General features: G+C 39.8%; 1 protein-coding gene across 11 annotated transcripts in view; it reads left to right on the top strand.

The window, feature by feature from the left end:
* DST (dystonin) overlaps positions 1–17,751 on the top strand; it is a 311,102-nt gene that overhangs the window by 113,695 nt on the left and 179,656 nt on the right. For 9 of the 11 annotated variants that reach the window (XM_054822953.1, XM_054822945.1, XM_054822946.1 and 6 more), the window contains 3 exons: positions 3,059–3,148; positions 6,017–6,094; positions 8,579–8,671. In XM_054822953.1, coding sequence (XP_054678928.1) covers positions 3,059–3,148; positions 6,017–6,094; positions 8,579–8,671 — 261 coding nt within the window. Of the gene's footprint in view, positions 1–3,058; positions 3,149–3,674; positions 3,774–6,016; positions 6,095–8,578; positions 8,672–17,751 lie in introns of all 11 variants that reach the window. The other 2 variants (XM_054822942.1, XM_054822944.1) reach the window with 1 other exon arrangement.

Below are 17,751 nucleotides of genomic sequence, written 5' to 3'. Positions count from 1 at the left end.
GATAAGTTGGGGAAGATGGTTGTCCCCATAACGCTTTGGAAACCTTGGAGTACAAGAAACAAACAGAAGGTCAACAAATGTGTGTTGTGAGAAACAGAGCAGCAGGATAACAAAATTATCCTGTGTCTAATGGAAAATAAAAGCAGGCAGACTAGAAATGGTAGTATTTTCTCATCCCACAATTCAGATACCTGCACGTTGGGCAACTCCCATGAGTTCTGTGTTGAAAAGAGCGTGGGCATTGACTGGTTGCTTCACAGGTAGCTCTCCAGCTGCGCGGGTGCAGTGTCTTAGATGTATACCTCCTTCCTCTGACCTTAACCTGATGTCCTCCCATGCCTCTGGTCACTAGCCTGCCCTGTGGAGCTGCTCTGGCTTGGGATTCTGTTCTCCTAAGGGCAGTGGAGAGTGGCATGTCCTGGCTGGACGGGCAGGGAGGAGCAAGGAACAATCTCACAGGCTTTTATTGTAAAGAAAACTTGCCTGCTTTTGTCAGGAAGAGTTTAGCACTCAGTTCAGCATAGTTCTTTGAACAGAAAAATATAAAGTCACAGTTGGTTTCAGTTAAAAATTAAAGACCCTTGTGCTTTTCATCTTTTAAGTATTTAGCATAATCAAATCAAATATCAGGGGCTTTAATGATATCTTTGAGGTTTCCCTTTTCTTTTTTTCACCACAGATGTAATGGGAGTGCATCTCTTCTCTTTCTTTGTTCAGCTTAACAGTACTTCAGTATTACCAAAGAATATTTCTCCTGGAATTTTTTTAAATTATTACTTACAGGATTTTTTAAAAAATCACAACTAGAATTAAAATGACATTATTTTGCATATGTGTATAAGCTACGTGTAAATGTAAGAGTTCTGGTATGTACGTAACACGACTGCGTATGTAGAGTCTATAAACGTTTTGGAAAATACCAGTTGTAATTCCTTATGGAAGAGTCTTCTAGATGACTTGTTCTGGCTAGTGTTCAGCACGAGCATAAATAGGCTCTGATATTATTTCCAATTAAGATGATGGTCTTTGTAAAAACAGGGTAATGTCATGCTTAAAAGTTGAAGTAAGAAAACCTGAACTAAAAGCATTTATGAAGCTAATCATCAATATGGAGGTAGATATTTATTCAACAAGATGGATCTAGAAATTCCCCCGAAAGTCAGATAAACAGACCTCTCACATAAAGTCGAAGATCTAGGTTGATTCCTGCTGCCTTTGTCAGACGCGCAGAGATGTTGGCAGTCAGGGGAGTGTCCCGTAGATCTCATATTGGAAGTACAGTTTGTCTCTAGTAGAGGTAGTAACTTCAGAAGAACTTTCTGATGTCATATTTTATCCTCTGGAAGCTTAGGGAGTTTCTGATTTGGCACCTCAATGGGAATGCCAGGGAACTGACATTAGCCGGAAAGCTCTCTGCCCTGGCTGGCAACGTCAAAAATTTCTGCTTCTGAGGAATGAGGCCCTTTGTTTCATGTTTAAAAAGCAACTGGCTGAAATTGTTAAAGAAATTTCAGATAAAGTTGTATTTGAGCTAAGTAAGCTAACGCTAAGAAGCAAGAAGTTGGCCTGTGGATGGAGACATCTCCCAGCTTTGCTGTGCCTGTCAGAAAAGTTAGGACAGACAGCTGTCTGTCTCCTCATTACATCTGCTCCCTCACTCATGGTTGGCCTCCCAGGATCTGCTGGTTATCAGCCCTTCTCATAGAAGCATAGAACCATAGAGTGGTTTGGGTTGGAGGAGACCTTAAAGATATCTAGTTCCAATGCCCCTGCCATGGGCAGGGACACCCTCCACTAGACCAGGTTGCCCAAAGCCCCATCCAGCCTGGCCTTGAACACTGCCAGGGAGGGGGCATCCACAACCTCTCTGGGCAACCTGTTCCAGGGCCTCACCACCCTTACAGTGAAGAATTTCTTCCTAATATCTAATTGAAATCTACCCTCCTTCAGCTTAAGGCCATTACCCCTTGTCCTATGACTACCTGCCCTTGTTAACAGTCCCTCTGCAGCTTTCTTGTAGGCCCCCTTTAGGTACTGGAAGGTTGCCCCAGAGCCTTCTCTTCCCCAGGCTGAACAATCGCAACTCTCTCAGCCTGTCCTCATAGGAGAGGTGCTCCAGCCCTCTGATCATCTTTGTGGCCCTCCTCTGGACTCGTTCCAACAGCTCCATGTCTCTCCTGTACTGGTGCCCCCAGAGTTGGACGCAGTACTCTGGGGTGGGGTCTCTCAAGAGCAGAGTAGAGGGGCAGAACTCAATTTAGTTGAATGAGGTCAGCTGGCAAAGGCTGACCATCTCTTTGGGGGCACCAGAGGAGTGGGTTGGCTGGGTTGGTACCTGCCGCTGCTAGAATGTTACTGAGCTGGAACCTCTGCCACCGGCATGGCTGGTAGGAAGGGCTGTGCCTGTCCTTGGCTTCACTAGATCAACCCAATGGCATATTTCTTTGGTAGGGTGGACAAGGTGGATGTGAGCTGTTGGGAAAACTCACTAAGTACTGGGAGATCTGAGGTGACAAAACATGTTGTTAAACGTGGATAGTAGTATGCTTTGGTTAGTAATAAGTTGAAGGCCAGAAAGTGTGTTGACTTTTGGCCTGACACGAGTGAACTGAGACGCTGAGGATATACGCATGTCAAGACAGGATTTAGCTCTGTATTTTTTTTACAATTCATTTGATATAGCTAGTGTTGTCTGTTAGTCGTCATTATTTAGGTCAAAATAGGTGGATATCTGGTGCTGTTTAAATCATCAGATACTGATTTTTGTCATTGCTGTATGCGTTCATTACCCCATAACTTCATACTGTTTTTCTTTTCCTTTTCAGTAAAATGAAATAAAATGTAATGGAATTGTGTGAGTGCAGATATAGAAGTGAATTTTGTCTGTTACAATTAATTTGGGTTTGTAAATTTGTCATGAAAGTGAATATATTTGAAAATCGTGCTGAGGTATATCTGAGGTTTATTGGTATATATTAAAAGATATGCACTAATACGAGTGTGAATTCTCGGGTATAAATGGGGATCTTATACTTAATTTTTGTGTTTATCTGTGCAGGTTCGAAAGCATGTGAATGACCTATATGAAGACCTAAGAGATGGACATAACTTGATCTCACTTTTAGAAGTCCTTTCTGGAGACACCTTGGTAAGGTTTTAGATCAGAATGCAGTGGTTCCGGTTTGTTTCGTACACGTTTGCTCTGTTTGTTAACTCTTTGCATATCGACTGCTGGAGATTTCTTTGATACTTTCCATAATCTGTGACTTGATACCAAAGACACAAGTTGTATTTCTGTTGGTAAAATACTCCACTATGAATTCTGTGGGGGAATGCAGTCTGTTCTCTTTATTCCATGTGGTCAGCGAGACTTCCTTTCTTAATAATGCGCTATTCTTTCTGTTCTTCCCTTTTGTTTACAATTTTTCATTTAACAAGTATTGGATGCTTAATATCCCTTCGCATTAAAGGGAGTAACTTACAAATAGCAAGGATAAAATGTCCCTGAAATTGTATAACACACTCCTCAGGTGTCATTTCCTTTCTTTGTGAGCATTACTTCCTTTGCTTGGTATTTGTTCTCTTCATTATGTTCTTCTTTTCATGCTCTTCTTTTCATTTGTGGTCTGTCTTGTGTTTTTGCTGTCCTGTCTCCTGTCTGTTATATTCATTAGCCAAGAGAGCGAGATTTTTTGAAGACCTTACGGTTGGTGAGTTCAACAGAAGCATGCGCAAATGAACAGCATGAGGATGTGGAGGATGAGGATAAGGGGGTAGGTGCCGACCCCCGTAACTGTACTAACGTAGTGTTTGAAGTGTGGTGTCTGCTCATGTAAATTCTTAGTTTGGTGTGCTGCAGTAGTGTGCTGTAGAAAGGACAAAAGAACTGGCGTTGGTAAACCAGGATATGTATGTTTATGATGGAGGTATGGAAAAGACAAATTTTTATTCAGCTTTTTTGCAAACAGCCAAAATACAAATGTTCAAGATTTCTGTTTGTTTTCTTTCATTACACTGTACAAAACCCTGGCGCAAATGTGCACTGGAAAACATTATTGAGATGTTACAAAATGATCTTTTAAAATAATAAATAGGGAAATACCATAATTCCATTAAACCAAAATTTTTGTTTTTACTTGCAAACAGTATTGTCCATATATAAGTAAGTTAGATGAAGACTTGAAGGCTCTCCTTTGTGAAGTCAATGGCCAACAATTGATTTGTCTTAATTAGAAGCACCAGTCTACTGGACCCAAGGTGTATTTGACATAATATTGGATAATATTTTGAAATGAGGTCATTCGGATATGCAGATCTATTTGTTAGAATTTATCAAATATAATAGTAATTTTTATCAAAGCAGAGAGGCAAAGTAGAAGTTAAGTGACAGCTCCGTGTAGTGGCTACTAAGTATACAGATTGTTTGCAGGGTTTATCTTTCTCACAACAAATGCTGAATTATTGTTCCACTGTATTTTAACCATCCAGAAGGGAAATATCTACTTATAAGGTGTAAAATGCTGAGTGCTTGTTAGTCCAAGTGAGCTGTATCATGCCTTTGTAGACCTCACGTTATTAGCGTTTGCTAAAGCAATGTGCTGTCACAGGGCCCAAGGGCCACCCTGGCTCCCTGTGTGTTGCGCTGCAGTTGTCATTTCAGCAGAATTTGTGTGCTTTTTTTTTTCTGGGGCATAACATAACTCAAAATGCTGCATTTTAGCTGTCTGTTAAAAAATATTTCCCCTCTGAGATGCTATACCTAACTATATAGTTTGGGATTTGTTACGCCCCCTTTGTTGTGGAAAACCAAGTTCCAGATCTGCAGTCCTTCGTTCCATCTGGGGAAGCTACTCGGTAGCAAGGGCTGCAGGGCTTGATCCTGGGCTGTCAGTGTGAAAAAAAAGGGGCTAAATCGAAGGTTCTGTAATGGAAATTAAAATTCTTTGTGTTTTAGTTTATGCTTCTTATTCAACTCCATTTCCCCATGTTTCCTTTTGGCAAGCATCTGGTACTCCACGGGGTGGGGGGAAAGGCAGTTGAGGCTTCTCTGTGTGTTTCGTGGTGATTGTCTGAGGAAATACTCATATTCATGGCTGATCCCTAGCAATTATAGTCTGCTTCAGTTTATTGCTGTGAAAGTTTGTGAAAAATCTGAACTAAGGAAGAAGAATAGAAGGATTTGGATGTGGTGGTGGTGATGATATAAATTTAACTGCTTTCCCATTGCTGATCTGACAGCTAAGTAAAGTATGCTTTTTCTGTGTGATTCTTCTTCTTGGTGATTTTACACTAACTGCATGCAGTTTTGCCATTTTTCCATTAACACACCACTCATGCTTATTTTACAGTTTCTTCTTGCTAGTTTTGACTTTGCTTTGAGAAGAGTGACTTCTTAGGTTTTTTCACACTTTATAATGTTCTGCCCCATTCAAGAGTTTAAACACACTCAAGGACTGTATAAGTTGTATTATTCTGTTTGGAGGAATGTATTATCTTTATTAGATGCTTTAAAGAAATATGTATCGATATCATAATGATTATGCAGTCATACCATAAATAAACAACATTAAATCATAAAGTTGCATACAGAGGTAAGCTTTTCCATCACAGAATTTACCAGAGCAACATAAAGGTCCATGACATTACTTTTATTTTGATTTGCGTAATATACCGTAAATCTTTTATAATAATATATTGCAGTTTAGTTTCTGTAGGTGGATTCACGTGGGGCCTTTTTTAGCCCTCTTGGCCTTAATGGTACTTTACAGGGAAACAGCTATCAGCCTGCATGGATCAAAGTTGCAGTTTGGGACCACTGATCTCTGTTGACATCCATTGTGCTAAAAAATGTCAACTACAGTTTAAAAAAAAATTGTTAAAGCACATTTTTCCACCAAAAGTATTGGCTCCATTAAAACTGTAGTGCTTCAACTGTTTTACATGGTATGTTTTAAATTGGACTGTTGGTTCTTTTGTCTGATGTGAAGATCTCACAGCTATTGTTTTCCGATTTTAGCCCCGAGAAAAAGGTCGGATGCGTTTTCACAGACTCCAGAACGTCCAAATTGCACTTGACTATTTGAAAAAACGCCAGGTATGGTAAAAATTTTAATAATGCTAATGAAAATTTTGTCACCTGTAGCTATTCAATAAAAAACATGTCCTGCTTGGTCTTTTATGCATGTTGTATAACAGCTGCTAGTGTAGGTTCGGTTTGATCTTGTGCTTGAGATGGTTAACAGAGATGTGGCAAAGGTAGCTTTACACCTCCCTTCTCTGAGCAATAACATCAACACACTCCATGTGATATATGATGTTAAAGAGGAGAAAATTATGGGTAAGGTCCTCAGGAGTTGCTTATAGTAGATTTAACTGCCTTTCATGCTGCCCAGACACTAGCTGGTTTGCAGTTTTGTTCATAATCTAATTTGTAGTGCAAAATGCATATTCAAAGAAATTAGAACATTGTATTGTTCCTTGTTTTGATTATATTTGTTTTGGGAAAACTTTCTCAAGCCTTGATCCTGATGAAAGCAAAACTGGTGCCCTAGAAAGGCAGCAGAGTCAGCTGGGCTGTGGAAGATGGAGGCTTAGTTTCACCTGTATCTCCTTTAAGCCAAGCACTTGAAACCCACACTGCTGGGTGGTTTTCCACTGCTGTGAGTTGCTTTCCACTTTTAAATTTCTTTTAAACTCTTACAGGATTCTTGCTTTCTCCTTTTGCAAAACAGCAATATTAAAAAATGTCCAAAACATAGGTGGAAGGAAAAACAGTATCTCCCTGTCCATCCATCGAAATGAATTGACACTGGAAATCTGCTTTCTGAATTTTTGTTTTTATTTGCTATTTAAAAGGTTTGAAAAAATATGAGTTAGCAAACCATAGACAGATAGTGAATTTGGTTATAAAAACAGATGTCTTTTCGTATTTTGAGTGAAACTGTGAACTATCTTTCGGGTCACAGAGTGCTGTGTGTGCACTGAGAAGTCAATCCTGCTTCGCTGAGCTCAAAGCAAACTTTTCCTGTTAACCTAAGCAAGCTGTTGAACAAATACACTACGAAGTAAATGAATGGCTACTTGAAATGACAGTCACAACAGCATTTTTATGCAGTGAGACCTCTGAACTTGTGCTGCACCATGCCTTATTTATGCACCACAGATGGTGTGTATTAAAACGGGGGATAGAGGATCAGGTCACCCTCATGTTTATGAATCTGCAGGTGTCATTGGGAACCGCAGGTCTCCATCATGCAGCTATCAATGGTGATCTGAGGGTTTTTGTGCTCTCTTTAGCCTCACAGTTCTATGAAGAGGGCTGTGCTCTACTGTACAAAGTGCTTGTAGGGTTTTGGTCATCTGGGCAAGTTGCCAGTAAGAACTTGCATTTGGTTAAAGTTTCAGCCCCCCTTAGGTGTTTCTAAACTGTATTTAGGAGGTAACTTGCTCAGGTTGCCTGTATAACCTCCAAATACAATGCTTTACTGTGATTGTAAGGCAGACAGATCCTATATATTGATAATTTTGAAGCCTGACTTGGGAAAAAACAAACAAAAAAAGAAAAGGCATATTTGACTATCTTACGCAGTTTTTATAATGCAGTGGGAGGAAAACATTTGGATTGATTTTAATTTCTTTTTTTGAACTGTGGAATACACTCTCTCTTCCCAAGAGAGCATTTTGTGGTTTGTTTGTTTTTTTCTTTTTCCCTAATAGTTAAGATAATGTCTGCAGATAGAGAAGGACATGCCTTTGCTTGCTCAGTGTTGATAACAAGGTATATGTTAAAAGGCATGTGCATATAACTTTGCTAGCATAAGCATAAAATGCCTTTTAGCTGAGTCATCTTTAACGGCTGGACTATATGGATACATAATACATACAGAGAAATTAAATGTAATAATAAAATATGACAAAGAAAATAGAATTATTGAACTCGCCCTGGATGTGACTTTATTGGAGTGGCAAAAATGTCAACCTTTTGTAATCCTATTAACCATTTCATGTTTATAGCACTGTGAATGGATAGAGCGGAAGTAATAATAATTGTTGTCATTTTTAAGCCATTGGTTATTTAAATGTGATACTAAATTCCTGGTTTTATCAAGCCAGATGGTTGTGTTTTAGCAGGCCAGTTCTGCTGCTGAATTCCTGCTTTGATGCAGGAGAGTGGAGAGGGGAAAGGAAAGGCAGCGATAGCTTCCCGGGTCTCGGCACTGCCCTGAGACTGATACACCAGTTACAGATTATCGTATTCTCGTTGTCATTTACCCCTCAATCATACCTTCCCCCTCTGACATGGACTGAGGTGAAGGGTGTTTGGCACCGGGAGCAGATCTGCTGGCGTAGTGACAGCTGAGGAATCTTCTCAGCTCAGCGTGGGTGGGAAAGGGCAATTCCTGGCGGGCTGCTTACAGCCAGAATGTAATTCCTTTCTGCTTTTGAGAATTAAAAAAACCCAACAGAGTAGGCTTGGGAAATAAGTAATGCATCCTTTATAGTTGCGCCTGTGCAGTGCAGCATGTATTTGTGGCATATTTGTTTAAATTTTGTCTGTATTTTCTTTCCACAATGACAGGTGAAACTGGTTAACATTAGAAATGATGACATAACAGATGGGAATCCCAAATTGACTTTGGGGTTGATATGGACCATAATTTTGCACTTTCAGGTAAGCTTGACAGTATGTTTTGGTCAGATTCTTGTGTACAGTTATGATCATAGGATATCCTGAGTTGGAAGGGACCCATAAGGATCATGGAGTCCAACTCCTGGCTCCACACAGGACCAGGTGAACCTGACTGAGAGCATTATCCAGACGCTTCTTGAACTCAGTCAAGTCTTGAACTCATGATGAATGTGGCAACTTAGGAGTCCATATAGGCTGTGCAAAAATATAGATTATGTGTCGTCTTTAATGCATATATGGTTTTGATGATGTATCTTACCTGCTGATGTAGACTGAAGGTGTAGTTTGTTCACTTCTAATTTTCTGCCTGTGGAGTGAGAGGAAATGATAGCTTGGGTTTTGAACATTGTTAAAGACGGTGGTCAGTGTGTTTCTTCCAATGCTTGGGCAAACCAGTCTTGTTTTACTCTACAGACTTCTTTTGTTGAATATTAAAATATATTAAAAAAAATAAATAATTTTTTCATTCTGGATCTGAGTTTCTCGGCCAGTATGAGTATTTTAGCAAGCACGACTCTTGGCCTTTTGGAGCAGTCCCTAACACTTCAGTGTTTGTTTCTAGCCCCAGCGATGGTAACGCGGGTCACACTAGGTGGCACTCTGGTTGTTGTACACTGGTGGGATTGTGTACAGTATAATGCCGCCTTACAGTGTGTGGTGTTAAATTGCTCCTCAAAATGAGGCTTTCACAATGGCCCTGCCTGTAGATGATGTAATTCAGATGACAGATAATTCCCATTTAGTGACTGCAGCATTGTTAGCAATAAACTCCCTGCTGTGCTGGCAATTTAAATGATCAGAATATTACATGATCTTACAGAAAAAGCCTGGTTCACTTAGGAATATCCTGCACTGGATTTATGACTGGAAAAAGATTTTCTTAAACAAACAAAAAGGCTTTTAGGATCTAATTTGCCTTTCTGCAAATCCTAATGAGGCACAGAAGACATGAATAAGCCCAATGTGGCCCTGGGCTAAACAGGGTGCGCAGCTTAGCCCAGGCCAGCGCACAGGGTAAAGGAGAAACCACTGACTGGTCACCACTAGCGAGGACCTGAAGCTCCCTCAGCTCCCCTCTGTCGTGCATCAGTCTTTGCTCCCACGTGGTTATATGCAGACAGAAGGCTGGGCTTAAATATATTTAAGCAAGAATTAGGCAATGATTGAATGTTAGTCTGTTTTAAGAAATAAAGATTATTAACAACTTATTAATAGAAGCTGTTAGCAGAAGTTAAGCCTTTATTTGATGTATGTTTTATCTTTCTGAACCCAATGAATAGGTTTTTGCAGGGGGAAATTGTTAGTTTTTCTCACTAGCTGAAGCAGGACAACTGGCACAATTTTGAGTGCTTATTAAAAGTGATGAAAGTTAGTGTTACTAGTTATAGCTGCAAAAAATGATGAGAAGGAAAAACATTTATATAAAATTAACTAATTTAGGTGAGCTGGTGTGACAAGGATTTTCCCCTGTAAGGTCGCCAGCCCCATATGAAATATCGTAAAAGTGTTTAAATGGTAGCTGAAACACTTCACTTCACTCTGTCCTGACCCCCAGTAACTACCAACTAAATGTGTACCAGTACAATTCAGATCTTGCACATCTGTCAGAACAGAATATTTCAGTTGGAAGGGACCTACAATAATTATCTAGTCCAATTGCCTGGCCACTTCAGGGCTGACCAAAGGTTAAAGCATGTTGTGTAGGACATTGTCCAAATGCCACTTAAACACTGACAGGCTCGAGGCATCGACCACCTCTCTAGAAAACCTGTTGCAGTGTCTGACCACCCTCTCGGTAAAGAAATGCTTCCTCATGTCCAGTCTAACCCTCCCCTGGGGCAGCTTTGAACCATTCCCACGTGTCCTGTCGCTGGATCCCAGGGAGAAGAGCTCAGCAGCTCCCTCTCCGCTTCCCCTCTCATGAAGCTGTAGAGAGCAATGAGGTCGCCCCTCAGCCTCCTTTTCTCCAAACTAGACAAACCCAAAGTCCTCAGCCACTCTTCATAGGACATGCCTTCCAGCCCTTTTATCAGCTTCGCTGCCCTCCTCTGGATGCATTCAAGGACCTTCGCATCCTTCTTAAATTGTGGGGCCCAGAACTGCACACAGTGCTCGAGGTGAGGCTACACCAAGACTGAATACAGGGGGATAATCCCCTCTTTTGACCAGCTGGTCATGCTGTGTTTGATACACCTCAGGGTCCAGTTTGGTCTTTTGGTGAGCTTTTATTTTTTCAAAATAGTATCTTAAAAAATTGGTGTTAAAATAATTTTAAGAATGAGTAGTGATTCTTGGAGTAAATACTAAGCCTCATTAGTAAATATGAAATAACTGAAGAACAGGATTTTTTAAAAAATATTTTCTTTTTGCTGTTAATGGCTGCAGTACTGACACTGAATGCAGAAGGGATTTGTAAGGTTATGTAAGAGACACCCTCTGTGCTAATCTGTGCTAGCCTGGCATTTGCCTGTATGCCGCTTCTTTTGAAGTATATGGCAGTGTGGTGTCATTGACACCTGTATATGGCCAATGTAGGTTCCAAATGTATAAGGAAATCAGAAGAATGTGCGTATTTACACTTCATATTTTCTTGTCTTCGCTTAGATTTTTGAACGAGGGGAAAAATCTGAACAGAGAAGTCTAACAGCAGTCTTCACAAAGGGATGAAGCTTCATGATAATAACTGTGTTCATGTATGGAGTAATCCTATAGATACTGGGAAAGTTGCAGTGAGATTCAGTTTGAAGTTAAGACGCTCCCAGCTTATGGGGAGCTGTGTTCATATGCATTAAGTGTCTAAATTGTCCCTGTAATCTGATAATCTGAGTGATAGAGGTTTAGTCTATACAGCTGGTATAGCCCAGAGAGTGAGTCAACTAGCCAGCTACTAGAGGATCACTCCATTTGACTAATCATAAACATCTGTGTTGTTGGAGATTTATGGGACAGCCACGTGAGTATGTGAAACATGATGTAGGTCTTACGGGAAACCCACTATTGTCTGGGAAGAGACAGATCAGGCAGGATAAACTGCATCTTAAATGGTGGTAAACATGTTTAGCAACAGCTTTGAAGCCTTGAGGGCCAGTCAGTATAGTGGGTGAGGTTACATGTTTAGCAACAGCTTTGAAGCCTTGAGGGCCAGTCAGTATAGTGGGTGAGGTTACATGTTTAGCAACAGCTTTGAAGCCTTGAGGGCCAGTCAGTATAGTGGGTGAGGTTGGTGGAGCAATTCAGATCACCTACTGATCACCCACTGCCTAAAGCACCTACTGAGCTATTAAGTTGTTCAGCATAGGTGCTTAGTGTGATCAGGCACTGCATATCCAGTAGCACATGCAGTGGGAAGCAAGTTTCCTTAGGTCCTGTGGTGTATCTGCTATCACCATGTAGAGATATCAGATAGTTTTAATTGTCTCAAATGTTCTAGATGGTCAGTTGACTTTCTTCTTATGTCCCTGCTTCAGGGTGTGAAACATTGCTGTTCAAGATCCGCTGATTGTACTAACTAGATTTCCAGGGCTTTTGGTTCAGTTTCCTAAAGATAGGTGGCATTTGAGTGACATCTAAGGTGTGCTAGAGTATCCAGGGCATGCATGAGGAGTTCTCTGATGAGACACCAGATCTATGAGACCCCCATGCTCTTCTAAACCTGCAGTTGGAGGCCAGTTAGGGTGCGGCAGGATGTGTCAAAGAGCTCTAGAAGCCCATGTTTAGGAAACTAAATCCTGCCTCCACTGGATAAAATGGTCTCTTCAAGACCTAGTCAGCATGTAAACACAAATATGTAGACACCTCCTTTGGGTGTCTTAAATTTTCCCAGCATTTGCAGAAGTACTTCATTTCTCAGTGAGTATAAGGAGCTGTTGACTGTGTGATGTTACTGCCCCTGCTCCATCATTTATGTGTGTTCTAGTAACACTGCAACCTGGGAGGTAGTCAAGATGCCAGGGATTTTTTTTGGCTGTTGTTTGTGGCTTCTTGTTTCTCTGAGTCATGGCATTTATCTGGAGGATAATATTTTCTCAAAATAGAAAATCCTTCTGGGTACTGGAATGAATTTAGGAATGATTTAGGGGAAAGACATGATGAACAAAAATAAAAGATGATATGCATTTAAGGATTACATTTCTTTTGCATCTAAATTATGCCTAGAGATGGTTATGGCTTTGTGACTTGGTACCCATAATTAGATAAATATAAATGTTGTTTTGAGTTATTCCACTGACTTTTGCAGCAGTACAAGTCCAGAAGTTGTACATTCTTCTGTGTCCCAAATAATTACATATATGAGAAAAGATGGAATGGGAAATTTGGTGGTTTATTGAGTTGAGTGTGTTAAAAAATAATTTGTCCTGTGGGTACTGAAAATGCCCGAGACATGTATGTTATTAGGATTTAGGCACGCATTTCACATGCTTTTAATATGTGGCTTTTTTAAAATTCAATTTCATAATGCAATAACTACTGTAAGTTATTTTCCTGACACCTGCAGAACATGCTAAATCAGATTACAGTATTTTGTATAATTAGAGGCTATATATCTAAATATCCAAATTAGTACTTGAATGGACTCCTCCTTCAACATCCAGTACCTTTTCGTTGATGACATTGGAGATGAGCAATTACAAATGAAAGCAGAATTTGGCCTCAGTAAGTAACCACAATTTTAGTAAGATAATTTCTGTGAAAATTGGTCATAATTTCTTTTCAAACCACTGCAAACATTTTTTAATTTAACAAATGTTAAATATTTAGAATAATTTGCAGTTGGTTGAAAAAACATGCCAAAACAAAGCAAAACCTGAAACTTTAAACTGTCAGGCATCCAAAATTAGGCCTTTGTGAACTCAAACCTTAAAAAAATTTCTGGAGCTTCTAAGTCATGACTCAATAAACTACTTCTATTTCAGTTTCATCATCATTTTGCAGCTCAGGAACTGCCATGAAACACTTTTCCTTCCACCCTCCCCAGCTTCCTGCTGTCAGGCTGCTTTGCAGGATGCTGCTTTTCCAGGCTTTGGTTGGTAACTTATTTGTCCAGATGATTCAGTACGGTCCAGCCCTCTCTGGCCAGATGGGTACTTTCTCTCAGGCCTCCTTAAAGCACGTGTTGCCTCTTCACATTTCTTTTGTCAGCTAGCAAATAATTTTTTTTTGTTGGTGTTGACTCCCCAGGAGTCTTCAAGCAAAATTCATTCTTTATCAGTCTGCCCCGAAGCGATCTATAGACTGTTCATTTGGGGCAGCAGATCAGCAGTTAAACTTCTACCTGCCTTGGGCAAAAAAAGGTAAGAAGGGTGGATTTGTTTGTTGCTGACTTGGCTGAGATAAAGGACAGCTACCCAGCCATTTCTCGAGTTCCTGATACCCCTTACTTCCGTTGGGTGTTCAGAACCTGCAATGCAGCTGGTAATTTTGAAGCGCTCTTGCGTTGGTCGTGGAGGCTCTGTCCTTCATACAGCGTGGCCCATTGCAGTAAATGACGTGCAGAAGGCAGAGGGATAATGGGACGTTCTGGGGCCTGTGCACCTTCCTGTGCCTCAGCCGCTCTGCTCTTAAATCCGTGATAGGTGTCACCACACACGAGACATGCTGCCTGCTTCCCTCGCATCTTTCCTGGAGCTCAGAGAGCTGGGTCTGGCCTTCTCTTGCCATCCTTGCACCTATTTCTGCTGGGAGCAGCGGGCTGATGGCAGCTGGCTCTGAAGCTTGCCTCTGGGTCTTGCCCAAGCCGTGGCTCTTGGAGCCAAAGGATTGAAGTTTAATCTGCATCTGCTTTCACATGGCTAGAACAGTTAAAGGTCTGATCTTCTCAAAGATTTAAAGATGGAGCTATGCGGCCATTTGTCTAATCTCTGCCTGTAAGTAGTTGTAGGATAAACTGTATTCCACCTGGGAGTTGCGGTTCCCGGTCATTGGCCATTGCAGCAGACCTGTCATTCAGCATTTGGTGGGGTATACTCTTCCTGTATTTTACTCTTCAGCTGAACTCCTAGTTAGCTTTTCTGGAATTCTTCAGCATTTAAAAAAATAATTGCTAACTCTCAGGTAAGAAAATGAGCATGGAGTTCTTGGCATTTCTGGGACTCGCCTGAATCACAGCAAAAACAAGAGGCATTATGGCTCATTGCAGAGTCATATTTAGACTTGATCTCTACAAATAGTGGGATATCTGTAGCAGGATAAGATTTACAAGCAGTTAGCTCATCCGTTTGTTTCTCTTCATCCTTAATCACATAAAACCACCACCAAGGAACAAATTCCTCCTTTTGTAAGCCATCTCACTGGATATAAAACCTCTCCTGTTCAGGGTTGTGACTTTTGGTACCTCAGTGGTACCTGAAAGCTGAGCGGTGCTCTCTCAGATTTTGAGCAGCGGTTGCCAGTACAGCTCCAACAGCTCTGAATATAACATTCTGTTTGCACTGGGAAGCCTTTTTTGGTTTTTTGGGGGGGTTTTTTTGCCTTGTTCTCTCTCTTTTGTGCTGCTTTAATTTTAATTTTCTCTTCGGTTTATCTCTGCGTCATTCATTCTGCATGTGACCCTTTGGCTGTGCAACAAAATGTTTGCAGATTATCTGGTATACTGTTTTAGTGCCATGAAATGACATGTCCCTTTTATGTTAAATGCTCCATTGCTTTTGCTGTGTTGCATGAACAAAAAAAAAGAAAAAAAAGAGGGGTGAAGGGATCTTAGATCCAAAACTACCTGAACTGCATTCCTAGTAGGTTTTTGATCACGTTATTCTAGGATAAAAGAAAGGTACCAGGTGCAGTTTGATTGGCAAAGCAGAATAACCTTTCCTTTACAACATTTAGTAAATATATGAAACCAATGACAAAGTGCAAATTAGCAGTGTACACAGGATGAACGGTCTCAGCATTTTGCAGACTAACAGGTACGCAGATATTCAACAACATTGCCTCTATAACGTGTAATGCACCTGTCCTGCGTTAAGAACATAATGCATTTCACTGTCACAGACGTACTTGACAAGTTACAGAAATCTAGGGTTAAATGCAAACCCATACAAATCTGCATGAGCTATTTCATGCCTTGATGCTAATCTTTTGTTTGCCAAGTCTTAATGTTAACCTCTTGTTTGTGATTAAGCAGCCTCTGAGACAGATCAAATTGCAGACAAGTGTTGGTCTAATCCTTTATTCATGTTATACTTCTTAAGGGTTTATGTGCCAGAAAAAGTCTTTCACTAATCTCTCCTTAAAACTTTCTGGCATTGATAGGTATAAATTTGTATCTTAGAGTTTTTCATTATAGTATTCCATTATAGTATTTTTAACAGCTTTGATCATCCGGATCTTTGGCATTGGCCAGTGCTGAGCTTCCGTTCGGGTCTAGTCAGATGTCTGAGAGAAAGCCCCTGGTGTGGTCAGGTCTTTGCTATATTGTGGTGGTTCTTGTAGGCTTCAGCGGTAGTTTCTTTTCATGCTGTAGAATATCATATTTCTTTGCTCTAGCAGACAGGTTTTAGAAGAAATTTCAATTTTTTTTTCTGAATATCCAGTCTAATCCTGTTATCTCTCTCTCTTTCCTTGCTGAGACCAAGGTTATGACTTTATAGAATTTCAGTTAGCTGAAAGTGATCATTTTGTCTTTACAGATTCACAGATTGGTAGGGGTTGGAAGGGACCTCTAGAGATCATCTAGTCCAACCCCTCTGCTAGAGCAGGGGTTTAGTTACTTGCACTTTTATCATCTTCCCTTAACATGGAATATTATTTTCCATAGTTTTTTTAATGTAAAAACCTCAACAATTGATATAAATGCAATTTGTCAGTTCTTTTGTACTTGATCTTCTGTGGTTCAAGAGCATAGGTGACTTATAAAGTTAAAGTGACTATGAAGTTTGTTTTTGGTTCATGGAAAAACAAGGAACAGTAGAAAGAGTTGTTAATAGAGAGGTGATAGCCTTCTCAGGAACAGCTGGTAAGTACTGTTAAATTGGTTATTAAGTATCAAAAATACATATTTCTTACCTATTTCTAGGAAGATAGGCACAAATGCTACTAATAATCTGTTGAGAAATACTTGGAATGCATTTATTCCTACCTAATATTTAGAAATGGTTAAATGCTAGGAGTTAGCTGCAGGTATACCAGGTGCATTCAACTAAATTGACCTGGAATATGCAGCAGTAAGCCAGGATTGTTTGGAGCACTGAGCTTTTAACTAATGTTTCAGAACTGATTCTTGTATTTTTGCTGCCTGAATTTTTTAATTCCTCTTCAGAAGAACCTGATTTTCTGAAAAAGTGAATTACCTACTCTTAAGAAAAAACATAAATCGACATTTAAGTTATATATGAAAGAGGATGTGCAAAATCAGAGACTTCCTAAATTACTTATCACATTACAAAACACAGATTGTCAGCTGTAAAATAACAGTATGTGTTTATTCTGACCTATCTCAAATTAGATTTGATTTGACATTTTTATGACAGTCAGAGTGACACCAATTCTAACAGGAGTTTTGAAATAACAGAGAATGCTTAAGGGATGTTTTCTCTTTGGAAGAACATGGTATTATGCTAATGGTTAAACATGTAAACAGTTTTAAAAAGGTATATACTAAATTGCTCCATTAAAACTCAGATAGTCTAATATAGTTATTATTTAGAAGCCTCAGTGCCTGCGTGTCTTAATTTAAATATACACTTGCATTGGAAAATTTAAATTTGCAATATTTTAAAGCAAATTCTTAACTCTGAAATTTGTGGATGAAGGACAACATTGGCAGTGTACTTGTGTTATGCTATATTTACTTTCATGGGGTTCTGATTAGACAGTTAATACAGCATGAAAATTTGCAATTTTCTTTCAAATGCTGGACACTCTTTAACCTTTTACGTAATTTCTGCTCTATGAGGATACTCTTAAGTTTTTTTTTTAAGAGCACCTAATGTAATATTTCAATATTATTATACTAGAATGTATTTTACCTTACATTATTATTATTATTAGATATGTCATTATTAAATCAGAAGCTATATCTGTGTGAAATGAAATCAATCTCAGTCTGTTGCACTGCAAAGTCCTGA

The sequence above is a fragment of the Grus americana genome, chromosome 3 (genome assembly GCF_028858705.1).
Source record: "Grus americana isolate bGruAme1 chromosome 3, bGruAme1.mat, whole genome shotgun sequence".
Classification (NCBI taxonomy): domain Eukaryota; kingdom Metazoa; phylum Chordata; class Aves; order Gruiformes; family Gruidae; genus Grus; species Grus americana.
This window is presented reverse-complemented; position numbering and strand designations above follow the sequence as displayed.